The 27415-nt window shown below is 37.9% G+C and overlaps 1 protein-coding gene and 1 long non-coding RNA gene across 7 annotated transcripts; one reads left to right on the plus strand and one right to left on the minus strand.

Moving 5' to 3' along the window:
- Positions 1-882: 882 nt before the first annotated feature.
- On the minus strand, positions 883-5766 carry LOC143274173 (uncharacterized). 2 transcript variants are annotated; one of them, XR_013052595.1, is made up of 3 exons: positions 5428-5751; positions 1489-1645; positions 883-1277 (listed from the first exon to the last, which is right to left on the minus strand). It is a non-coding gene; the product is annotated as an uncharacterized LOC143274173 (long non-coding RNA). The 2 variants fall into 2 exon arrangements; XR_013052594.1 differs by having other exon boundaries at positions 883-1645; positions 5428-5766.
- Positions 5767-5782: 16 nt separating this feature from the next.
- LOC102928525 (caspase-12-like) lies at positions 5783-21962 on the plus strand. 5 transcript variants are annotated; one of them, XM_076575611.1, is made up of 12 exons: positions 5783-5935; positions 6884-7135; positions 8681-8743; positions 9803-9880; positions 10051-10128; positions 11758-11852; positions 12244-12417; positions 13162-13396; positions 14173-14322; positions 17167-17276; positions 17655-17773; positions 20635-21962. In XM_076575611.1, the coding sequence occupies exons 1-11, from the start codon at positions 5863-5865 to the stop codon at positions 17751-17753; spliced, it is 1407 nt and encodes a 468-aa protein (XP_076431726.1). In that variant the 5' UTR covers positions 5783-5862; the 3' UTR covers positions 17754-17773; positions 20635-21962. The 5 variants fall into 5 exon arrangements, with proteins under 5 accessions (XP_076431726.1, XP_076431725.1, XP_042136342.1 ...); XM_076575610.1 differs by having other exon boundaries at positions 17655-17758; XM_042280408.2 differs by lacking the exon at positions 9803-9880 and having other exon boundaries at positions 17655-17758.
- The last annotated feature ends 5453 nt before the right edge of the window (positions 21963-27415 follow it).

Here is a 27415-nt window from a genome sequence, read left to right on the forward strand (position 1 = left end):
TTTTGTGGAATAATTTGAAGAGTGTTGACATTAACTCTTCTTTGAAAGTCTGGTAGAATTCTAATGTAAAACTGACCGTGGGATATTTTTTGGTTAGGAAAATTTAATTACTGTGTTAGTGTATCTAACGTAAGTAGGATGTGATAGCTAGTTAAAGGAAAAAAATTTCACAGGTCAGCTATTGCTGATTGTGGGATTCAGCCAGCATTCAAGCCTTAAAAAGAAGATGCTGAGATTTTAATCTACTTTAGTGAATCCTCATCTTGCCTAGGGGTTAAAACTAGATCATCCTCTAAATTGAATTCCCATGAATATAAGGGAAATAAATGGAGATTGGGAGGTATCTAATTAGATATAATGTTCATTTTATCTAGAGTATAATCTTACATGGGGTGGGGTAGTAATAATGAGTTAGAGTATTCATTAGCTTCATCTCAACAACTTCTGAATCCTCTGTCATCTCTGCAGGTTTCTGCACTTGAAATGGAGCACGTTTTCTATGAATTTTGAAGGTTATATAGTTCACAGCTTATTTTTGGCTTTAAGTGCAACAATCAAGCCTTAATTTCCAGATACCTACCACTGACTGGGCAGCCCTGAAAAGATACTTATTTCCTGCTAACTGAGAAGAGTAAGTAGATTTATCATTAGAGATCTGACTACTTAGATAGTCAAGTTGATGTTTTTGGGTGGCATAGTTCATTCACTATTGGCATATTTGTTGTTGTTGTTGTTGTTTTACATCCAAGCTACAGTTTCCCTTCCCTCCTCTCCTCTCAGTCCCTTCCCAACTCTGTTCCCATCCCTTAATCTACTCCTCTTCTGTTTCTGTTTAGGAAAGGACAGGTCTCCTAAGAATATCAACAAAATATGGCATATTGATTTGCATTAAGACAAAGCACATACCTGTTTATTGAGGCTGGACAAGTATGAGAAGTAGAGTCCCAAAAGCCAGTAAAAGAGTTGGAAACAGTCCCTGTTCCCACTGTTAGGAGTCCCACAAGAGGACCAAGCTACACAAGTCTAACATATATGCAGAGTGCCTAGGTCTGTCCCATGCAGGCTCCCCGGTTGTCAGTTCAGTCTCTGTGAGCCAAGATTACTTGATTTTGTGAGTTTTCTTGTGGTGTCCTTGACCCCTTTGGCTCTTACAGTTCTTTCTCCCCATCTTCTGCAGGATTTCGCAAACTCTGCCTAATGTCTGGCTGTGGGTCTGCATTTAATTCCATCAGTTGCTGGATGAAGCCTCTCTGATGAAAAGCGGGCTAGGCACCAATCTATGAGTATAGTGGAATATTGTTAGGCATCATTGCATTGACACTGCTTTTCCTCCAGTGGTGTTTGGCTCTATCCTAAGTCTCTGGGTCATCCAGTGTGTGGGTCTTGGTGCTCCAGGCAATGTGAGGGGTGGGCTCACTCAACTCACAAGGGTTTTAGGCTAGACCGGTCACTGTTTGGCCACTCTCTCAATCTCTAGATCATCCTTACCCCAGCACATCCCATAGGCAGAACAGACTGTAGTTTGAAGGTTATGCGGCTGGGTTGGTTTCCCACTCCTTCCATTTGAAGTCTTGCCTGGTCACAGGAGATGGTTCTACTGTCAAGTTTTTATTCTACTTCCACGCATTTAGATTGAATTCATCACCTCAAAAAGATAAAGCAAATGATAACAGCTATAAGAAAAACCAAGGTAAAACCAAAAAGCAATAATAAACCGTGGAAGGCATAGTTTGACAATTATTGAATTATGCTCATATGTTCATCAGTGTTTATATTCATTTTTGTCTTATGATGCATCTTTTCCTATCCTGCATAAACTACAGAGAATCTAGGTGGATATCAGGTATAGCAAGAACATGGTTGGCAATGAATGATGAGTGAAGTGCAGTGGATATCGTTCTATATAAATAAAATACTGATGGCCAGTGACCAAACAGGAAGTATAGGCAGGACAAGGAGAGAGGAGAATTGGGGAAACAGGAAGAAGGAGGGGGAGACACTGCAGCCACCGCCAGGACAAGCAGCATGTAAAGACACCGGTAAGCCACAAGCCACGTGGCAAGGTATAGATTTATAGAAATGGGTTAATTTAAGATATAAGAACAGTTAGCAAGAAGCCTGCCATGGCCATACAGTTTATAAGTAATATAAACGCCTGAGTGATTATTCTATACGTGGATTGTGGGACTGTGGGGCTTGGTGGAACTTGGAGAGAAGCCCTCCAGCAACAGTGAAGGGGTGGATTCTTTATGGAATGAACATGCTCACCATCTATTCTCTGTCTCCTCTCCAGAAACAATAAGCAACTGAAGCTCATTTCATCAGCCTGGCCAAGGATCAAGGATTTTGACCAAGGATTGTGCTGTATACCTATAATCCCAGAACTAGGGAAGCTGAGAAAGAGATGATTGTGAATTCAAGACCAGTCTAAGAAATATAGTGATATTTTTGTCATAGGAACAAAACAAAAAAACACTTTACCTAAAGATAAAATACATGCATTTAATTATGTGTATGTTACTGATTACAAATTGAAAGGTGATTGAGATGGTAAATTTCAGATTATTTACATTTTGCCAAAATAAAAAAATAATATCAAAACAAAGTACTATTAGAGAGAAAATGGAGACTGGAGCTCATTTAACTTACACAGAAGAGAGAGAAGCCACTTTCTAACACTGATGAAATGAAAATGGGGCTTAAATGTGGTTTTCAAATCACTATGATGGTCCAAGCCTCCAGTCTCAACATTCATGAGTCTGAGACAGAAGAATCAAGGGTTTGCTACCATCCTGGGTGTCTTAGTTAGGGTTTCTATTGCTGTGAAATGATGCCATGACTGTGGCAACATTTATAAAGGAAAACATTTAATTGAGGTGGCTTACAGTTTCAGAGGTTTAGTCCATTATCACTATGGTGGGATATGAAAGCTTGCAGGCAGGCATGGTGCTGGAGAAGGAGCTGAGAGTTCTACATCTTGAACTACAAGCAACAAATAGTAAACTGTAACACTGCATCCCTTAAGCAGGAGACCTCAAAGCTCATTCTCACAGTAACACACCGACTCCAACAAGGATACACTTCCTAATAGTGCACTTCGTTTGGGGCCCATTTTCTTTCAAATCACCATACTGGGGCTATGAACCGTGTCTCAAAAAGTTACTTAATAATTCATACTACATGGTGTAGGGAATAATTGAAAGCCATGGCATTGGCAACAGGAAGAGAAGAGACAGTTTAAGCTAGCTACAGTTCCTTTTTATATGAAGTATTCAATGACAGAAAATACATAAAATAGACATGCTCAAGTGTTAAGAAGATAGATAGATATGCAGCAAAATGATGTCTTCTGGTCATAAAAAAAAACCCTGCTACATGGCTGCTGCTACCTAATATGAACTCAATGGGGTTGTGACTATCTTACATGAACTCAATGTAGTGTGACTTATCTCACATGAATTCACTGCAGTTGTGACTATATTATATGAGCTCACTTTAGCCTTGTTTACCTTGTATGACTTATCTCACATGAATTCACTGCAATTGTGACTATATTATATGAGCTCACTTTAGCCTTGTTTACCTTGTATGAACTCACTGAGGTTGTGGCTATTTTACATGAACTCACTGTGGTGCGACTACCTTACATGAATATTGTGATTAAATCGCTACCAATCCACTGAGATAGCTTAAAGATTATAAGAATTTATTGGGGGGTTAACTCACAACGAGAGTAAAGGAGAGAATCTCAGAATCACAGAGGGGCAGGGTACGGTCCAACTTGGTTCTCAGGAGAGCTCTGCCTTGATCCACAGCACAAGCATCCAAGACCACGAGGTAACAAAGAGAAGAGCAAGCATGTACATGTATGCCAGGTCTTAAGTGGGTCCTTGTCTGGCCAAGCCTCAGGGGGACAGGTACCTAGCAGCTACCTGCTGCCTCCCTAGGGGCTATGCTTCCAGTTAATGCACAGACAACCACCCCTACACATGAGCTTACTTCAGCCTTGGTGTCTTATGTAAAACTCACTGAGACGGTAGCTATTTCAGGCTCATGATTGGAACCATCAACATTTTGTCATGGGTAGAGGAGAGGCCCTCCCTGAAGGACTATTGGCAGCTAAGAGTTCTTTAAAGAGGAGTTATCAACTTCTTCAGTGGTATAACCACTGCTAAGCTTCCATTAAATAACCTCCCATCTGTGATCAATAAAGAAAATCTAATAAACACAATGGTACACTAATAGAAAAGGGACATGACAGGAGGGGACTTGTTGAGAAAGACTCCAGCAGGAGAGGAAAGGGGATAAGTATGGGAAACAGGGGTGAAAATAGCTATAATTCATTCTGTGTGAAACTGTCAAACAAAATCATTTAAGAAATGATTACACCATTCAAAAAATAGAAAAAGCTTAGGGAAGTTGTATCTAAAATATAGAAGTAAGGCAAATTGGGGACTCTGGTTTTTATTCTAAGCTTTTCTACACTATGCTATTCATTGAATTTTGAATGTAATAATTTGACAATATAGCATTTTGAAGTTATAATCTACTAAACTTGGTAATTCTTTACTTATCAGAATATATGTTATTCACTATGAAGTTTTAAAAAGCAAGTTAATTGATTCCTGATATGATTGTATGACATGACACTGTGGTAGCTTTTCAAATCTCATTTTGATTGGACTAAGAGAGGCTTGTCCTGTCCTTGAGGCAGGGATGATTGTGAGAGAGTTTCTGGAGAGGATTGAGTGTGGGACAGGGAGGAGAGCTGGCCTAAATGTGGTTCCTTTTGTTCAGAGGTCCTGAAGTAGTTAAAAAGGAAAAAAGGAGAATTCCAACTGCGTGTTTCTCTCCCCTTTTCTATGCTTCCTGGTCTGCTAAGAAATGGGCAAGCGCTCTCTCTCTCTCTCTCTCTCTCTCTTTCTCTCTCTCTCTCTCTCTCTCTCTCTCTTTCTCTCTCTCTCTCTCAGAAGCACCAGGTAATCTGCATGGGTGCTCAGGTGTCCAAGCTGGAAAAGTGCACAAGGCTTTGTAAAGACAGGGCCTAGAACTGCACATGATTCTTTGGAGGTGATGTGTTTGCCACACCAATTAACTCCCGAGGCCTTGCCTTACTATAAGGTGGCTGATGTAAAAAGCGAACAGCATTAGAACTGTATTAAGTATTTTATAAAAAACAGAAAAAATTCACAAGGAAGGCAGCTAACGTGTAGCCCTCAATATCATGTAACATTCTTTCCATTTTATAAATATTTCCATTATTTAACTTTTATTGCCATCATTTATCCATAAAATTTTAAAAGTTACAGTGAAAGACTCTCTTGTGCATTTTACAAACAAAAATGTGCACTTTTATCTCCAGATAAATAATATCCAAAATTGACAAGTAAAGATGCTGACTCAGAGACAAGAAACAAGATTGCTTACCTGGGTTTGAATTGGTGGTAGCCACATCAAAGTTTGACATATCTCAGCATCGCTTTCCTCTGAAGCCTTCTAGACTGGCACATTCCTTGTTGAGCAAGTGCCACTGTTGTGTGGTCTCTTATCTATGGAAAGGCCCAGTGACACTGAGAAAAACAGAAGTCACATTGCACTTTGAAACAATGCTAAAAACAGACTGGACTCAGAATGTATTTGTGTGTGAACATACATTTTTAGTCAGAAAACATTGTTGTGTCAAGGAGAAGCATTGCATATCAAAGCAGATTCCTGGTTGACCTTCTGGACAAAGAGCAAGAGAATTTGCCAAGCTGGAATCTCCCAGTGAGACAGCATCATCAGTGTTTCTGGAAAGGAAAGGCATCCCCGCCCACCTCCCCCACACTGAGACAGCATCATCGGTATGTTTCTGGAAAGGAAATGCAGACTGTTTCTGAGATTGCTTTCGATTTCGTTGCTTTTTACGACCAGGAAGCCTGCACAGCCATGGCGGGTGAGTCCTTTCTTTGTTTATGATTCTGTTAAGGAAGTTACATATGGGTTTCAGAGAGCAAAAGTAACGATGCGGAGAGACTTCGTAGGAACAGAGTTGTTTTAGTCCGGGAGTGAAGGGGCTATGGCAGCACAGATTACAGAGGGGGCATGCAAACACTGAAAGCCTCCAACTTAGTATTTTACAACTGCTGGAAAGAAAGGAAAATGTAACCAATTCAGACTCATCATTTCAATATTTTCTTGTGGCTTAAGGCTTGGCTTTTGATTCACTGACTTGAGGTTCTCTCCAACTATGTGAGTGTTCTGTTGTGAGGGTGAGAAGCTGTACTATTGAACAACTTGCATGTCCTCCACCATTCTACTAGGTGTCTGAACTGCTCTCAGCAGCAAGCAAGACAGCTAGCTTGATTTCTTCATCTCCACACAGAGAAGCCTACCAGCCCCGGCAATATAAGAGTAAATGACAGTATAGCTGTACGTGTTCACAGTTCACTATGCCCTATACGAAATATAACGTCTTTCAAAGTTATTAACAAACATGAGCAAAAGCGGAAGGACCATGAGTGATACACAGAAATGTCAGATATCTACTGCTAAATTGCTTAATGGAGTTGTTACTCTTCTCTCAACCTCAGTTTCCTCCTGTATAAACTTGAAGAGTGTTAGACAAAATACATGTTTGTGTGCTTTCTAGACAAGTCACACAAGTCACACAAGTCGATTTCAAAAAATAGAAGAAATAATTAAACACACACACACACACACACACACACACACACACATGTCTCATCCTAATGTATTAAGCGGAATACCAAGAATTTCATTCAGGGAGTACTGTTTATTTGGCTATGTAGATGATTCTTATGTACATTAAAATCTGAAAGCTCCTAGTGTAGGAACAGATATCTAAATTTCTTTTCATGCCTAAATGCTATAATTTTCACAGGCAAGAGGACACATGAAAGAGATCCAATCTACAAGATCAAGGGTTTGGCCAAGAATGTGTTGGATGGGGTTTTTGATGACTTGGTGGAGAAGAATGTGTTAAATGGAGATGAGTTACTCAGAATAGGGGAAGGTGTGCGCTTCCTTCTGAACAACGCTGAGAACCTGGCTGAGAACATCTTTGAGAAAACAGAAATGGCAGGCAAAATATTTGCAGGCCACATTGTCAACTCCAGGCAGCAGCTGAGACTAAGTGAGTAGTTCTGGCCAAACGCCATCAACTCATTCCTTTCCACTGCCCATGAGCCTTCCATTTTTATTTCTCCTGTTTTCAAGGGAAGTCTAACTTACCCACATCCCCCAGACTGTTGCTTGTCTATTTGTTTAACAGATTAAAAAGATTCCAATTCAGCCGGGCGGTGGTGGTGGCGCACGCCTTTAATCCCAGCACTCAGGAGGCAGAGCCAGGCGGATCTCTGTGAGTTTGAGGCCAGCCTGGGCTACCAAGTGAGTTCCAGGAAAGGCGCAAAGCTACACAGAGAAACCCTGTCTCGAAAAACCAAAAAAAAAAAAAAAAAAAAAAGAAGGTTCCAATTCACCCCAACTGCTTTTCTATTCCCGCATATTTTGCTTTTGGTTGGACAGTTATACCATTAATTACCCCCACGAAATTTACATATTCCTTCCTTTACTTTGTTTCACTATCGAAAACATGGTCTTAATAAGGCAGGTCTCTGGCTGCTTTACTCATGAATATATATTGATTATACAAGAACAACATCTGACAGATGACAGGTGCTCAGACAGTATTAAGTTAGGTTGAATTCAGTGATAGTATTTATAGTGTTCTGAGCTTCTGGTCACATATAGAGATATAGACTTATTCTTAGATATAGATTGTTGAATGGGGGAGGGGAGAAGTCCACACTCTTTTTCTCTTAGCTCTGGCTTAATTCCAGAGAAGAAATTTTCACCTTAATTTCTAATGGGAAAAAAAAAAAAACCCTGAATTTGAAGGTTAGTGGAACATTAATTTATCTTTAAAAACAATAAACATATATTGTTATAAATTGTGTGTGCGTGTGTGTAGTTGTCTCCTTCACATCTCAGGTTTTCTGTTTTGGCAGGACAGCATCAATTACTGCAGGGCAGTGGGGTGTTTATGCCTCCATTAAATACTTAACACAGGGTAGCTGGTGGGACTTATTCTGCAGGGCCACAGATTCTACCCCAGCAAGCGATAGAGAAAATGTATATCTTAAATTCTTGACTTTTTCTTCTATGTTATTTTTGTTGTATGAAGTCTATCTTTAATACAGTCAAGTGTTTTTTTTTTTCTTAGAAAAATAAATTCTAAGAAATTTTGGTTACAGATTTTGACTAAATCTTTGTTTATATAATAATCACAGTAAAGAAAAAAATCTTGGCCGGGCGGTGGTGGCGCACGCCTTTAATCCCAGCACTCGGGAGGCAGAGGCAGGCGGATCTCTGTGAGTTCGAGGCCAGCCTGGGCTACCAAGTGAGTTCCAGGAAAGGCGCAAAGCTACACAGAGAAACCCTGTCTCGAAAAACCAAAAAAAAAAAAAAAAAAAAAAAAATCTTGCTTTATAGGGATGTGCCTCATTTTTTTTTTCATTTTAATTTGGAAGAGGCTAGAGTGTTTGTAAACAAATATGAAGCTTGGAGAACAGACAGAATCTCCATGTTTCACAGAGTAACAGAATAACATGGTTTACTTACCAGTGTTGTGGGAGGGCCAGGAATTTAGTTACATCCCTCTAAAATCTTATTGTTCCAGAATTTCATTCTGATGATGAGGATGATGAATCTCAGAAAATATCTACAGCATCTTCTCCAGCAGGTAACTGCCTCCATGCCCCAAAGCAACACATAAACCAATTGATGTCAATTTTCACGTTCCAGTAACAACCCATGGAACTGTGGTCTTGTACATTTTCATTCTTAGAAATGACAGCAATAGATAGATGCTGAGGGAGGGAGAGTCACTTGACACTAGGGACATGGCCACTGGTCGTTCAGATCTAGTGGGTAGTCATACACCCATGAGCAACTCGGGAACATTATTTTTTTTTTTTTTTTTTTTTTTTTTTTTTTTTTTTTTGGTTTTTCGAGACAGGGTTTCTCTGTGTAGCTTTGCGCCTTTCCTGGAGCTCACTTGGTAGCCCAGGCTGGCCTCGAACTCACAGAGATCCGCCTGGCTCTGCCTCCCAAGTGCTGGGATTAAAGGCGTGCGCCACCACCGCCCGGCGGGAACATTATTTTGACTTGGGTTAATAATAACACAAGAAAAAAGCAAAAGGAGGAAGTGACTCTGGATGAGTAAGGAATGGGGAAATGAGCAGTGGTGAAAAGAAGATTAAACCTGGAAATCCGGACAAGGAAAGACTGAATCCACGAATGTCCAGTTAAAACAAGCTGTATTTTGAGGTGTACCCAGGACTGGCCAGAGGCTTTCTCACCCTATTGAGATTTGAGAGAGCATCCCCTGTTGGTCTCTTGAGGTCCTTTTTGTAGTTGGTTGTTACATTTTGTTATATTTTATTAGAAAGATACAATGGAAGGGAAGGAACATGGGTAAGTATATACATCATGTGAATAGAGTCACAAGTTTAGTGTAGGTTGGGAAACATATTTTGCAGCTTACATCAGATCTAAGAAACAGGAACTTATTCCTAATTACAAACTGAAACCTTAACTTACTCTTTAGCTACATTAACTGCAAATAGAACTCTTAACCTGCAAAGTATATTTTCCTATTTTGAACTTGCAGTAGTGGTGGATGAGCATGGTCAAAATGCATTGTATAACCATATGGAACTTAAATAAAACAATAACAAAAAACCATACATAAACATGAAAATGTCTTTGGAACAGAGCACTGATAGTCCTTTTTCTCCAGACTCTGAAAATGGAGTTAAAGACAGAAAAGATGATGAACAAACTTTATCAGAGCAGATATCCACTTTCTCTCTGACAGGTAACACCCCCAAACCCTTTTGTTTCAAGGGGTCTTATCACTGGCGAATGGGGTCACAGGCTCCCTGCTCTACAGCAGAGACCATTTCACTGAGACTTGGAAAGTTTGGGTTTTTCTCCAACTCCACCACTAGAAAGTCTCTCAAATACTTGTTCTCTACTTCTCTTCAGAATTCACAAAAGAAAAAGAAGATGAAGAAATGAAGGACGATATTGGAGTGGCCCCTGCATCACATCCACTACTAACAGGTAATGTCAATCCCAAGATACATGCAGACACTACTTGTGATAAAGTGGATTTTAAGTCTTTATTGGTTACAGGACTAGGACCACAGCCAAGAAGGTCATACAGCAAGGCCATCATTATCACTGACATGTGTCCTGATAGCCCGTATTTTAAAATGATGTTAATAATAACTTTACATTTATAAAACACTAGGGATTTCAGAAAATACTAGCACAAATAAGATATGGTTAAGCATGTGAGTATACGGTGTTTTAAAATTTATATGTAATATATATAATATATATTATATATATTATATATAATAATATATAATATATAATAATACTAATAATATATATAATAATATATAATATATTATATATATATACATATATATATATATATAATTACCTAACATGGTATGAGTCACACATTCCTTGTGTTCACCAAACTGATGAACTGATGGTGTTCATTAAGGAACTGCACTAGTCTAGAAGGAGGACCAATAGTGCTGTGTAAATGATTTATTTTCAGAAGTTCTTAACAAACTAAGGAATAAACCTTTGCGATTTTTTATGTTTGTATGCTTATGTCTTATATTACATGAAATATAAAATTGCTGTTGTCAATATTTGGTTTGCATAACTGTAAGAAAAATAGATCAAGATCACAATTCCCTTACCAGGGAGTTTATAATTTAGTGAGTGCTGATATACAATAATCATGTAAGAAGGATATGCACTCAGATGTTTAGCCAAGTCCACCCCCACTGAGAAGATATGCTAGTATATAACTGAAATGTGTAAAGGGAATTGTGCAAAGCTGTCGAGCAAATCAGGAAGCCCCAAGACAGGAATGAACTTGGATGTCATATGCCCATCTGGAAGGCTATCATGACTGTGAAATAGGAAACTAAGAGTGAAATAAGTAAAGCTGTAAGTTCAGAAATGGATGATTTCTTGCATTTAGAGACCAGAAGACTCACTACCCTTTGGGAAATCAAAGAAATAAGAGCAAATATTTTCAAGAAATTGAAGAAATCAAGTCATTGGCAATGAAGTACTTTTTCCTTTGTCTACTGCCAGATTCTGGGAATACAAAGATAAAACTTTTTTTTTCTATTTTTAAGTTTATAAACAATAAGCACAAAAACATGGAAGAATTCATGTGATTTTTATGGGAAAAGGAAAGAAATGTTCACATGGCCTGGATGTGAGGATGCATATTTTACAATAGCTAGAATTTTAACAATGTCTTAGACTGACATAGGCTTCCTGTCACTGGTATGGTCTGAAGGGTAGTAAAAGGGTAGAAAATTGAAATATCAACTTCTAATATAAATAAACTAAATGAAACTAAACTTCCTTACAAAGTTTAGATCCCTGTGATTCTAATATGTTGAATCTGAAAGTCTAACCAAAGTCACAAATACTAGAAAAATACAAAATTGGCAGGGTCAGTGTTAAACATAAATAAAAAGGAGGAAAAATCAAGACTTTGGTTTCTGTCCTTTTACATGTGAAAAGTTGTCCTCCTTTCAGTACAGTTTTCTGAGGAACAGCAGTTGAGCACTTCAGAACAATAAACATGTGGCCAGCACGTGTGCCTGACTGGGGGCTGTTTCAATTCTTTGGTTCTGTTTTCTCTTTTAGCTCCTCAGGAAATCCAGAGCACAGAAGCCCATGATACACTGCAACTTTGTCCTCGAGATCAATTCTATAAGATGAAGACAGAAATGGCAAAAGAGGTGATGAGCTTTGGAAGCAGGGGGCTGGAGTTACCCTAGTTAGACCATGTGTATTTTTTTCTATTTCTTATAACGGATCTCTACAGATCAGACAAAGAACATTGGACTTTATCAAGTGATATTCAACTTAGATTTCCCATTTTTAAATCTCATCTTAGAATACGTCCTTAAATCCACCCCGCCACATAATCCAAGCCATATCACTAGCCAAAATTAATAACATACTCAGGCCCTAGATATGTTTTCAGTCTCGAATCTTACCATTTCATCAACCGAACATAACTCCACCAGCAACATTCTGTTCACTATAATTATTTTTTGTCAGCTTTGTTTAGATTTTGGAGGCATGAGGAGGGCCTTGATCAAATTACTCTGTGTCTGTTAACTTCAGATATATCCAGTGATGGAGAAGGAAGGCCGAACACGCTTGGCTCTCATCATCTGCAACAAAAAGTTTGACTACCTCCTTGATCGAGATGATGCTGAGGTTGATATTTTGAACATGCAAGAGCTACTTCAAAACCTTGGATACTCAGTGGTGCTAAAGGAGAACCTTACAGCTCAGGTAAGCCGTGAGCAGAGAGCAGATCAGCCTTCCCTGAGCTATTTTCAGCCTCACTTTTGGTAGCAACAAGAACAAATATGTCAGAGTACAGGAATTAGATCTGTTCCAGGATAGGATTTACTGGGTTTCTACTGTTTCTAAAGCATAGTCTCAGAGAATATTCACATAATGCCTGTGCAATATTATTTCAGCAAGACAGGGGTCTTTCTTAAGTGCTGGCCAAGTGTCTCTATTACCTGTTGGTCTGAGGGAGGCAAGAAAAAACACATATGACTTTAACAACGTCAGAACAAAATGTCTAATTATTGAGAGTTAAAAAAAACTCTTGGGGTTTCAGTTCTATCTAAAGCAATCAAGGTGAATTTAGTTAAAGAATGTAATACTTGATTATTGTTTGGTATCAAGGAATTTCATATTTTCAATTTTTATCAGCATAAGCTTTTCTGTCTGCCTCTCCTTTTAATGAGAATTTCCCAAAAACCAATTGCAATAGATTTGGCTTTGATTATATTCCATCTCTTAGATCCAAGATCCTTTTTAATTCCATAGGACTATAAACTATCTAAAACAAGAAAATTTCACTAATTTTCACATCTTGTGCATATATTTTTATTTCTTTTACAACCGTACATGGCACAGACCACTCAATTCTAGAAATTATTTTATTTTTTCTGAACTTCCTCTGTTATCCGGATACAAACTGTGTGAGGAATGTGCTTGAGAATGACTCCAGAGTCTTTTCAGGAGATGGAGACAGAATTACGGAGGTTTGCCAGCCGTCCGGAGCACCAGTCCTCTGACAGCACCTTCCTGGTGTTCATGTCCCACGGCATCCTGGAAGGAATCTGCGGGGTGAAGCACAGAAACAGAGAGCCGGACGTTCTTCATGATGACACCATCTTCACAATTTTCAACAACTCTAACTGCAGGAGTCTGAGAAACAAACCCAAGATCCTCATCATGCAGGCCTGCAGGGGCAGTGAGTCTGAGTTGGGCTCTAGGGTGTGGTTCTGAACTTTCTTCTATGAGTCTGGCATGTTCTAGAAGATAAATAAGGGGAACATTTTAGTGTTGATGGTGTGTTCGGTACAAAAGAACTATCTTATGTCCTATGTTTCAAACGAATAACAAGTAGCCTAGAAAAATAAGAAACGTCCCAGTCATTTGTCAACATTATTGTTCTAGGCATGATGGGTATTGTATTGTTCTTGGTCAGTGGGAGTTTCTTTAATAGTAAGGTATTTTGGGGGCTGAGGAGATGGCTCAGTGAGTAAGAATGCTCACTCTGCAAGAACCAATCCTAAGAACCTATGTGAAAAGCCAGAGATAGCATGTATTCACATAACCCCAGGACCACAGAAGGTAGAGACAGGCAGATTACTGATGCTTGTTAGCTACCAGGTTAGCGTCAGGTTAAGTGAAAAACACTGCCAAGAGAATAAGTTGAAGAGTGGTAAAACAAAATAATTGACATCATTCTTTTGAGCCTCCGAGTGTACACACTGACATGGATAACTGGCACTCACATATGTACACGCATCCCCTCCATACAAAACATGTGCACATAGATATTCACATTTTCAATAAAATCATCATGTAATGTGCCAAATGAAAGTATAATGGCAACAAATACACTTTATCTCTGTGGAGTGTGTGTGTGTATGTGTGTGTGTGTATGTGTGTGTGTGCACGCGCTCATACATGCATACATGCATGCATGTGTTACATTTGTTTAAGAAGTGCATTCTCTCCTAGGACATAATGGAATTGTTTGGGTATCCACAAGGAAAGGGATAGCCACTGCTGATACAGATGAGGAGAGTGTGCTGAGCTGTAAATGGAATAGGTGCATAACAAAGGCCCACGTGGAGAAAGACTTCATTGCTTTCAAATCTTCTACCCCACGTAAGTGAGCTCAGATGTTCTAAATCTGTTAGTAGTGTTTGTATACAGTATGTTTGGCTGAGCTCATATACTTTCAGTGAACATTCTGTGTCTAATTATTGGAAAGGTTTCAATGGTAAAGAAATTTAAAGTATTTGGATTATCATAATTAGATTTGCTTAGAAACTTTCAATGTAAACAGGTTGTTTTGTGGAATCCAAGATTCAGATATTGTAACTATAAAAAAAGTGAATGATATTTTATTTTGACTTGCTTTTAAAATATATCAGTGACACATCAATCCATAACATTCTCTGTGATTTCCCCAAACTGAATCAGTAAAAACGGCTAGGTCCACAGCAAACACTATGGTAACTCTTAACCTACTATTTTAATGTAATCTGGGAAATTAGTTAATTCTTAAGTGTCTGCCTTCACATTAACATAGTCAACAAATGACCAATGCCCTCCCTGGGACAGGGAAACTATAATAAAGGTGACAGACAGCCCAGAAACAGCTCATTCCCAGTAGCTGATAGTCAGTATAGCCGAACATCATTTTTTAAGCAGTCTATAACAGGGTTCTATCAAGGATTCAGAGAGCAAGGCACCTTTAGACAACAAGTTAGCACAAATCACAGTTCCTTTGCATCCACATTCTGTGATTAAAAGGTCTAAAGTGTGTAGGAATTATTTGGAGATGTTGATATGCAGATGTCTGGAATGAGCCTGGACACGTGACCTTTCTAATAAACGTGGTGATGTATCTGCTGCTGATCCATGACCATGTGTGAGCTGAGAGATTACCAGACTCTCCGAGTGTAAACTAGAGAATAAAGGCTGCACACAGTGGCCACCACAACAAGATGAGGCACACTTTCATTTGTTTTATGTATTGCAATTCTAATGAGATTTTATTTGAAACAAAAATTCTATCCTTTAACTGACAAAAGGAACTAAAACTTTTATATGATCTAAAAAGAGTACTGGAAGACTGTTTAGTAGTGGAAATAAAGTCTAGTACACAAAGTTATTTTGTTAAGATTATGTATTCAAAACACTGTGCTAGAATTGGGCTAATAAAAAGCACATTTCCATAATGAAAGCACATGTGGACATTGACTTTGAACTAATGCAAGCTTGCGGGGTAGATATTAACTGGAAGGGAAAACATGAGTACATTGTAACAGAAACAGTGATAGGCCCTTGCATTAGATGCTATAAAGGGATATTTGGCTCACAGGATAAAGAGGTTATCCACCTCAAAAGAGAGAGGATATTCTACATGGTATAAACAGAGTCTATGGAGGACCTAAGAAAAGCCTGGTGGAAAAGACAAGGTTTCATCAGCACAGAATCAAGAAAGAGGCTGGAGACAGAGGCAGGCATCAGATAAGGGAAGGCCTTAGATGAACTTTTATGGTAATAGCTTTAGTGAGGTTTAAACAATGAGATGATGCAGATCTAACTCTGAAATGAATGAATGCAGTACAGTGAGAATGGATGCAGCGAGGCAGGTCAGACTGCAATGAGAGTACTGCGACCCAGAGATGATGATTATAATGTGGGGTGAACAAGTCAACGGCTCCAGTAATTAGTAATGTAATCAATATGACTCATTAGTTTAGTTGATTTGATTGGGGAAAGATGGGGAATATGGAGATTACAGTATTCAAGAAGATGATTATGGTAAATTTATTTAAAAGGATATTTTATTTTCCATAAATAGTGTACTATCCTGTTTTATAGCATGCTGAATTATATTTAGCAGAAATCTATATGGAAGGATATATTACAAATATGTTCTGATACTTTACAAATTAAAAGGTTGACCAATGTGACTGCTTTAAAGGGGAAAAATTAATTATGCAAGTTTGAGATGGTCATGGCATAGCTTGGGATGAAACTATCAATAAAGAGTTACACTCTTGTATATTTCACAGAAGACATCTGCCAGAAAGGTCAAGTTTGGGGATTTTAAGTTGTCAAAAAAAAATTTACAATCCTAAAGATGAATAAGAACAACAGGAAATAGAAAATAGTTAGACAATTCTTGGAGTGAGGATGAACAACCTCTTGGAAATGAAGACTAAAGATGGAAAGGCTAGCCAGTGTGCTTGACTCATCAGGCTAGAGGAAGACCAGGAGAATGGATTCCGGAGCTATTAGTAAGGCTGTCAGAGATGACAATTTCTAATAGGAATGATGGACCAGGTGCAGGTGAGGCCTAATAAGTGAGGTTGATTTAGGGATTTGGAAATCCTGGGTGACAGGGTGCAGTTCTGTTTTGTAGTATTGGTAGAAGATCTAGGAGGGAGAAGCCAGGCAGGAGTGAGCAGAATCATGTGGAAGGGAGCTGCCGAAGACAAAGTTTGAGCACAACAGAGGAACGAGGCAACAAATGAGTGCTGGCTAAGTGGCCATTAGAAAACGGCCACTCTGCTTTAAGAACAGAAGCTTAGATCAAGTGGCAGAGCGAAGGTCTTCCTATGGAGATTGCTCAAAGGGAAAAATAAGTGCAAAAAATTTCCCCAGGAGGCAAATGGGGTGAAGAGGCAGGGAAGAGAGGACTGGTTTGAGACGGGAGTTTTTCTCTATCATGAAGTTGGTACTAGAAGGAATCTGCTCTTTTCCAGGACTTGCTTGCTGGAGGCTGTTCATTCGGCCTTGCCTATTAAAAAACCCATGTGGTTTTATGACATGGGTCTATACAGGTTTCCTATTCATCTTTTATGGGACACCAAGGTCTCAGCTTTACTCAGCTGTGGCCTCTTGTCTTCTGCGAATCACCCAAGAATACTTCGTTCCTAAACTGTGGTGTCAGGAGTACATCATCTTTCACCATTCCCATGCTTCTCTTTGCAGATAATATTTCTTGGAAGGTGGGGAAGAATGGCTCTCTCTTCATCTCCAAACTCATCGACTGCTTCAAGAAGTATTGTTGGCGTTATCATTTGGAGGAAATTTTTCGAAAAGTAGGAGTTTGTTTTAGTCTTTTATGTCCTTGACAACTGAGAAAAGTCACATGCCAAGAGCCATAAATGGTTTTATCTTGATGCTACTAATTACATCCCAATTTATCTCATGAATAATTTTCTAGAATACCACATACAAACAATACTTGTTTTTCCAAAGCCTTCCTATTTGTACAGCCTTGACTTATCACTTTTCATAAAGTACTAAGTCATTCTGTCTGCACAGTATTCAAGAAAAAGCTACATATTCCTTCTAATATACTACCCAGTCACAATCTTAACGTACATGATGAGAATCTTTTTTCCCTTTTTCTGTGAATAGCAGCAAAAGAACTCCCCTTCTTAGGAGATCTCTAAGGACTTTCTTCATCACTGCAGGTTCAACATTCATTTGAGGTCCCAGGTGAACTCACTCAGATGCCCACCATTGAGAGAGTATCCATGACACGGTATTTCTACCTCTTCCCTGGCAATTAACACAGGTAACACACGTGCAGGTACATGTATGTGGGGAGTGGATTTGCAAACCCTTTTCCAGTTGGTACAGAAAATCTGACTAGGATGAAAAGTGATGGTGACACACCAGCTTCCTCTTACTGAAGCATTTCTTTAATGAAAAAAAAAAAACCTTGATTTTATTTGTTTTCAGCTACAGTGTAGTTATTGAGTGAGAAATTATTAGTCTTCTGGTAGTCAAATGGAAACCTACTGAGAGTTAACATTTTCTCTCTAGAACTCAATCAGTGAAGGGAAATATTTGGTTTTGATGCACATACAGCATTCTGTAAATGGAAGCTATGTACATGAATTATCTCTTCTGAAGAAGCCGGTTTGTTGAGCTACATACTTTATGTTTGAGATGAGGACAGTCTGAGTCACCCTGTAGACTGAGAAGGCATTGTCAGAACTATGCTGAGATAGCCAGTGTCTACTGACCACACTCCCTCTGAGGGATATATACAGCCCATATCCTTTCTGACAATATATTTCTAACTTCAGAGACCATTCTAGTTGTATCTTAAATCCAGTACAGTAATGATCTATGCATGTTCCTCTCTACCTTTTCAAGTGAACAGATTATAACAAAAAAATTGTTCTTTAAGAAACTAATTTTCCATCAAGAAGTTCAGAACCAAGCTCTCAGTCTATTGAATTTCCACAAACATCAGGACTAAAAATAGAATCACAAGTAGACCAGTGAGCAAATAAATCCAGAGAGACTATATACCTTTCTCATTTTATAAGAGTAAATCATACTCATTACAAAACAAATATGAGTCAGACTTTTAAAAATAATAAGGAAATAATCACTGCCAAAGTTTTTGAAAAAAATATATTTGTAAAAAAATTCACTTTTATTCAATTTTGTCTGTTATTTTTTGTTATTTCCTTTAATAATGGTAATGCAATGTTTCCTACAGTTTTGATTTTCACACACCTGTTAAGCATACACAACCCGTCATTGCCTCTGACCTTACTTGTAGAGTTGTATTTATTATTTAATTCATACACACATTTTAAAAGTGATATTTTTATGTCTTTATTTTTGTTAACAAAAAGTTAATTTTCTCAAAATATATGTCTAAAATCAAATCAATGTATTTAGATACATTTCTATGGACCTTTATAAATTAATACCACAAAATGATGAGAAACTATACATATACATATATATATATGTATGTATATGTATAAAACTATATAACTATATAAATATTTGGAAGTTTTCCTGTATCTCACCCAGTCCTCAGCCGCTCAGACCCAAATAAACACACAGAGGCTAATATTAATTATGAACTGTATGGCCATTAGCTCAGGCTTATTACTTATGAGCTCTTACATTTAAATTAACCCATAATTCTTATCTATGTTTAGTCATGTGGCTTGGTACCTTTTCTCAGTTCTGCCTTCACATCTTGCTTCATCTGTGTCTGGCTGGTGACTCCTGACTCAGCCTTCCTCTTCCCAGAATTCTCCTAGACTGCTTGCCCCACCTATACTTCCTGACTGGCTACTGGCCAATCAGCGTTTTATTAAACCAGTGTACAAGAGGATTATCCCACAGCATTTCGCTTTTTTTTGTTTAAACAAAAAGGAAGGTTTTAACTTTAACATAGTAAAATTACATATAATAGAAAGAAAAGGGGGAATGATGGGTGATAACATTCTGTATGCTGTGATTACGTGTTGCTCTGATTGGTTGATAAATAAAGCTGTTTGGCCAATGATAAGGCAGAATAAGGTTAGGCAGGACATTCTAACTAGAGAGAGAGGAAGGAAAAAGAAAGAGCAGAGAGAGACACTGCTAGCTGCCCCCAGGGGAAGCAAGATGTACAGATACTGGTAAGCCACAAGCCACATGGTAAAGTATAGATGTATAGAAATGGATTAATTTAAGATATAAGAGCTAGCTTAGCAAGAAGCTTGCTATGACTATAGTTTAAAAAAAAAAAAAAAAAAGGTGAGGCAAGCAGACTAGGAGAATTCTGGGAAGAGAAAGGGCTGAGTCAGGAGAGTCATCAGCCAGACACAGATGAAGCAAGATGACAAGGCAGAACTGAGAAAAGGTACCAAGCCATGTGGCTAAACATAAATAAGAATTATGGATTAATTTAAGTGTAAGGGCTAGTCAGTAATAAGCCTGAGCTAATGGCCAAGCAGCTATAATTACTATAAGCTTCTGAATGATTATTTTATAAGCAGCTATGGGATTGCAGGTCCTGGAAGGACTGGAAAAAACTCCAACACACACACACACACACACACACACACACACACACACACACACCAATAGATAGAATACTTACATACATCTAATAGTAATGAAAAGTTGTGGAATTCACTGTCACACTATTTATTAATCACTTGGCTTCTTTGACACCAGTTCCAGGTGTGAAATGGTTATGCCAACACCTTACTCCACAGGTTGATGTGTTCATGGCAGGCCTCTGCTATACTGCTGGGTATTTGGACAATTGCTCACTGTAAAAGCTGTTACCATTGTATGTACTGACTTGCCTCTCAATGGTGAATGCCATGCCATGTTGTTAATGAATATCTTCATTAGTCATATGTTGTCTATACTCTCCTTAGTTATTCTGATTTTGTATGCTCTTCCAGCTAATTTTTATAACAATCTTAAAGATTTTCACAGTTGCTAAGAAGTTTTAGTGGCATTTGACTGTGTAGGACTGTGCTTTACTAATTCATTGTTACATTTCCCTTTTAATTTTTAATCAGGAGTTTTATATTTATATTTTTATAAACTTTTCAAATATTTAAAAAAGAATATCCCTAGGCTATTTTATTTTGTCATAATATTAAAATAAGTTTTGTTTGTTTTTGTTTTCCTGCATAGTTTCCAACCAAGTATTGCTGTGGGTGAGAAGAAAAGAAAATACAAAGACTCCTGAATTGTTAAATGCATAAAACCTTTCAATTAGATGTTATATAGAATATCATAAATCTAGGTAATTTTCCACAGGTTTTTCTTGAGGGGGGACTGATATGTAAACATTTGCATGAAAACTATAGATTAGTTTCCTATTTCCAAATCTTTACACATTTTATTTCATTTTATTAAATCTCATATTCACAATCTCTATAAATTGAGTGAAAAAGGAACAAATCAAAGAGCACCTGGACATGACCTTTTGGTAGTGTAGGAACCACATAATTGGAATTTACTCACAAAGCAGATCTTATCTACAATGGAGTTGAGAATCAAAGTGTCTCCTGTACATAGGCAAGCTAAGAGTCATAGTCCTATAGGAACAAGATAAGGGAGAATGATGTCCACTGCTTACCTCTGTCATACATGGTTTCCATGTCTAGTGGCTGCCTAGCATTCCTTATAATTGGTTTGTTAGGATATACTTTACAAATTTGGGTTATTTATACATTTGTTATATTAAGTATTTTTGTAATAAAAATATCCTCAGACACATACATTTAAATTTCTGTCTGTTAGTATTATTGGGAAAAAACTTTCAAAACAGAAGTTACAGGATTAAAAACATTAAGAGTATGATGATATTTTATTTGTGCTGAAATGTTTTGTATTTTGTATGATAATAAGTTTGCCTGGAGATGAAAGGGAATAGCAAGCCATTTTCAAGTAAACATAAAAGTCAGGCAGTGGTAGCACACGCCCTTAATCTGATCACAGGGCAGGCAGAGTCTCTGTGTGTTCAAGGACACACTAGGGAACAGCCAAGTGTGGTGACACACACCTTTAATCCCAGTACCAACCATAGATACCTGGAGATCTGTACAGACAGGCAGTGACAAGAAAGTGAGGTAGCTGGGCTAAGAGCTAATGAGAGGGCAGAACAGCGAGGCAATAAAAGCTTGGGTAGACAGGAAGTAGCTCTCTTGGGAAGCTATGGTGATGTGGTGAGTTAAGGCTAGCTGGTGGCTTTCACGATTTCCCTGATCTCTAAGACTTTCACCCCTATATTTGGCTCCGTGTTTCTTATTTAGTAAGACCATTTAGAAATTTGTCTACATAAGGGTAATTTTTGAACACAAGATATTGTGCAAAACACTGCAAATTTGTGTTCTTCAGCAGCAGGATGTGACAAAGCCTACCTATCTCTACTTTGCCCAATCTTGAGAAGGTTGCATTATTATTTTCATTTCACTGAGCCAAAAATAAAATCAGTGTTTATTATTTGCCTTATAAAATGTTTAAAGATCTTTATGTATACTCTTCGGTCATTGTCTGTGCATTAAATGTTAGCCTGTGCCTCTTGGGGGATACAAGTTCTATATAGGTATGGTTTGAAGTTGTAGGAGGCACCCTTGGTCACCACCATGCCTTAAACCTTACCAGAATTGTGGTCTCTCTTCTGACATGCCCTCTAACAATTCTATATTCTAAATGGTCCTTCTAAAATTACAGACTATGTTTAATCTGCACCTATCAAAAGCATCTCCTGAGCAATGCTGAATAAGGCTCTGGTGGTCTTTGCAATCTTGCCTCTTTACATTTGCTTCACTTGACTTCCTCAGGATCTCCAACATAGCTTGTCTTTGCCATTTATTTGTTCATATCTTCTCACAAGAACAAATCTCCATAAGGGATCTTCCTTTTCTTTTTCCTGGGTTGGGGGGGGTGTTCAAGACAGAGTTTCTCTGTATAGCTTTGGCACCTTTCCTGGAACTCACTCTGTAGCCCAGGCTGGCCTCACAGAGATCTGCCTGCCTCTGTCTCCCTCCTACTGGGATTAAAGGTGTGGTCACCACTGCACAGTGGGATCTTCCTTTTCTTTGTTATGCTATTCAGAGTGCTTAACACAGTGCCTGTCAGAGAGAAAACTCCCTAACTCTTAATTAGAGAAGAATATTAATGTAGAGAGCATTATATGGTTTATTACATATTGAGATTTTAGTAGACTTTGTAAGTACTCTTAAATTACTAAATTAAGTTACTTTACTTGAGGATTTCTTAAAAACTATTTTGTCAAATATATTCATTTTCCCCTTGATTTTTCTTGGGAACTATTATGTGTCCAGAATACATAATCTACCCTTTTATTCATGGTTCCTAAACTTCCCTTCAAAAGCAGAGCTTGTATATTAGTTAATGTAATGGAGGTACAGAGTAAACAAGGCTGGTACATGTTTGACTTAAACAGAGATGTTCAACATAAGATACCTAAATGTGTTGAGCTATAAACTGAGCTGAAGAATCTTGGTGCAGTACCATTCCTTTTTCTAGATCAACCATTCTATCTCCACATTCACCTTTATAAGATAGACCCTAAATTTGTAACTTCATTCTCTTGCACCCTGTATGTCAAACTAATGGCTCAATCTGCCCATTCTACTTTTACATGTCCTCTCTTCCTATTCCTGCTTACTGCTGAGGTCACATGTGGTTTATTTCTCATAATCTTACCATTGCTCAGCCCAGTTCCAGATTGCTGCTATTGTTTCTTTGTTTTGTTTTGGTTTTTTGAGACAGGTTCTCACTGTGTAGCCCTGGCTGTCCTGGAACTCACTTTGTAGACCAGACCAGCCTCCAACTCACAGATATCTGCTGTGGAATGTTTGTTTACACTGTACAATGTGTCTTTGCCAAGGTGTCTTCTGACTGATTTAATAAAGAGCTGAAATGCCAATAGCTAGGCAGAAGAGTTTAGGCAGGACTTCTGGGGACAGAGAGGACTCTGGGAAGAAGAAAGTCAAAGATGTCAGGAGACACAGAGCAAGCAGGATGTGCAGGAGGAGCGGTGACAGCCACAAGGCACATGGAAGAATGTAGATTGATATCCGTGGGTTAATAAGAACTAGTTGAGACAAGCCTAAGTTACAGGCCAAGCTTTCATAATTAGCAAGAAGTCCCTGGTCATTCTGGCAGCCCAAAAGAAAATCTGACTACAGACATCCATGTGCCTCTGTTTCATGAGTGCTGGGGTTAAAGTCACATGCCAGAAATTAGCTCTAGAATTATTGTACAGGAATACAAACACCTCATCACTTTCTTAATTCTCCTTCTCAGACAAAAGCACAATACATTTTCATAACCTGCAAGCATTCTTCAGAGTTTTCTATTATATGCTATTTGAATCCCTGAGATACCTAAATAATGTTTGGTATGTTTGTGTGTGTGTTCTGTAAGCTTTTGCACACAACAATCTAGCTTTCTAGGACTGTATACATTCTCTACTCCTAGTGTGCTTTTAGTTGACAAATCTATGATTGACTCTCATAAGAATAAGGATTAGTCAACAACAATAGGAACTTGAAAAAGCATAAGAAAAAATACCCATTTGTGTCATCTTTGTTTATACTAGAAACCTCATCAAATCTTGTATAAACATTTTCTACTTCAGATACTTTAATCCCAGAAATGATAACATCCTTCCAACTACTGGAATATCCTCCAACATATTTATATGTTTCCATACGTTTATTAATCAGAGTCCAAGCAAAGCATATTCTGTAGCTAAACAGATGGAATTTAATCTAGAGACTATTCAACGTGGCTTTGTGTTTTGGAAAATAAACTAAACAAAAAGAATATTGCCAAAGAACAAAAGTACTTTCAGAAGGTATCTACCAACCCTAAGTCTGAAGTAAATAAAAAAACAAGTAGTCAGAGTTACTGAAATATAAGTGTTTAGAGAGGGTAAAGCCTGTGTCAGATCCATGAGGAAATGCATTATTTTGACATGGGATCCTGTGAGGTAGACTCTTCCACCCCTGGCTTTATCAGTTTCCCAGAGTCATTCTAGAGGTATGATGAGGGACTGACAATAAGCCAGGATGTGAAATTAACCACTGCTTTTGGAGTAAAGCAACATTGCTAGTCCAGTACCTACAGAAAAGCAACATTAGAAGCAACACAGAACAGTAAGTATCTCCCTTGTCCTTAAGCTTTCTAATTTCTACTTTGACTGTTCTGGAAAAACCTACCTCAGTTCTGGCAGACCAAGAAAATATGAGAGTTTGAAGAATTTTAGTGCTAGTATCACAGAACAGGGAAGAAAAGGTGATACTTAAGAAGATTAAGTAACAGTTTACAACTGTGACAGTGTACTATGATACCTTGTGTAGTTTATCAAAATAATACTTGTCTTCCTTTAGAGAATGATCACTAACTTATACATATGTGCCAAGGCAAAACAAAACAAAAGCCAAGGTGCTCATGTCTGTCTTATTCTGAAACTGGCCAGACAGGCAGAACCACTCGGGCCTTAGCCAAATACTCTATGTGAGGCTAATGCTTGTGTTCATCTAGAGCTGGAAGATTACAGAGCAACAACGATGTGAATGAAAGTAGGTTTGACAGAAGAAAACTTAAACAAGCTGCAACCTGCAAGAAGCAGCTTGGAGCCAAGAAGTGGCACTGAATAGTAATAAACTTTCAGTATTTTCCAGCTTCTAACTTTGGTCATTGGAAAATACTGAAAGAGAAGCTAACATTGAACTCACTGCAAAAAAAAAAAAAAAAAAAAAAAACACGTCTTTGATGAGGATTGAGTATTGCACTTTCTGTGGGTATAAACATAAGTAGTTAGGGAGCAGTTTAATACTATGTCCATATGGTAGAATAATAATAGTAGGTTCTCCTCTAGGGAATATGATCTATCCATCCATGGATAACTCTGATTTTTAGGTTCCAAATAATGAAAAATTGGAATGTTGTTTTTTTAGATTGTCATGTCAGTCTAAAGACTATGGAATTCAGGTTCAAGATAGAGACAGAAGTGAGAGGTCACCTTCCTTCTCATACCAGATGTGGATGTGTGTTCTGTTTCTTTCAGTTATATATTCAGTGTTGTTTTATCCTCAGATTCTAAGACTTCTAAAACTCAGCCTCTGCCAGCAACATGTTTTCTAATTTTCCTTTAGAAACTCGTCACGATGCTTTCTGCTTTCTGTCTATAGCCACAGCACCTCCCACAGCACATGAAATGGGAACGGTGTACAGAAAATACTTATGAAATGGAAAACAATTACCACCAGTTTAGGGATGGGATATATATATATATATATATATATATATATATATATATATATCCGGTAAAAACAAACAAATAAATAAATAAATAAAGATAGATAGATAGATAAATAGGTAGGTAGGTAGATAGATAGATAGATAGATGGATAGATTGATCTACAGTACTAAATATACTGGAGATTAGACTACATGAAAATAGGGAAGAATTTAAATGTCTTTTTATGACTGTAGCTCAATCTGTTTAATCCTAACAACAAAATATTAGAAACAGATCATTAGACACATGGGTTCCCAAATGCTTTTAAGGTGTTAATTATTGGTCAGGACTTCTAGAACAATAAAAGGAGTACTGACCTCACCCAGATGTGGTGGTATTTTATTTGTGCTTTAATAAATAAAGCTTGCCTAGAGATCAGAAGAAAAAGCCAGCCACACCACAGAAGTCAGGCAATGATAGCACATGCCTTTAATCCTATCACTTGGCAGGCAGGATCTCTGTGTGTTCAAGGTCAAATTCGAAACAGGTGTGGTGGCACAGGTCTTAGATTCCAAAATTAGTTAACCATGGAGGTCTGGAGGTCTGTACAGACAGACAGGAAGTGACAGAGCTGTGTAGGAAGAGGAAGTGATGTAGCTGAACAGAGAGAGCAAATCAGATAGCAGAACAGCAAGGCTTACAGACATGGGTAGACAAGAAGTAACTCGCATTTGGAAGCTGCAGAGTTGATGAGGTAAGGTTGGCTGGTGGCTTTCCCTATTTCCCTGATCTCTCCCAGGCTTTTACCCATATATTTGGCTCTGTGTTTTTTATTTAATAAGACAATTTAGAAATTTGTCTACACCTAGAAGCTAACTATGAATCTTGCATAGAAATAGAAACTCAAGAAAAAAAATTGTATATGAAAAATCTGTGAGTCTCATGGTCCTCCAAATCAACCAGGTGAGTAGCAACAAGCTACTCTGTAAAGTGGCTCATGTCCCTCATCAACTTTATTTAAGAACAGCATAGACACTACTCCATTTCTATCTTTCAAACCTCATGAAAAATGCCATGCATGATTAAAACTAACCTGAGGCTATGTAAAGTCATGAATGATGAGACCATTTGTTCTAGTTTAATTATGTTGAGTAGATGAAAATCTAAAATAATGCCTTGTATATACTTCATTATACACACACACACACACACACACACACACACACACATATATATATATATATATATATGCTTATAATACAGATTTATCAATTCACCTCATTTTCTACAGTGTCTTCCTACATGAAACTAATTAATTCCATGTCCTTTAACATCATTTGTATGTTGATATATTATGAATCCTCCCAATTAATTTCTCTTCTAAAAGTGACCTCAATATTTAACTGATTTTCAATGTGATGTCTCTAGTATTCAAAAATGTATTTTTAGTTTATTATAAATGCTTCTATTCTCCAACATACTTCTATTCTTCTCACTGTCATAGAGACACCTGTATAGAAGCAGAGACCTGAGAGATTTACTTACTTCTCTTCACATTTATTTGAACATCAGAAGATTTTCTTGACATTGCACCTCCAGAACTAATTTTCAAAAGCAAAAATATCATTGGACTTTGAATCACTAATACTCCTGTGTCCCAGCATTGCACTGTTAGGGAATTGATAGCAGGTA

This window comes from Peromyscus maniculatus, chromosome 7 (genome assembly GCF_049852395.1).
Source record: "Peromyscus maniculatus bairdii isolate BWxNUB_F1_BW_parent chromosome 7, HU_Pman_BW_mat_3.1, whole genome shotgun sequence".
Lineage (NCBI taxonomy): Eukaryota > Metazoa > Chordata > Mammalia > Rodentia > Cricetidae > Peromyscus > Peromyscus maniculatus.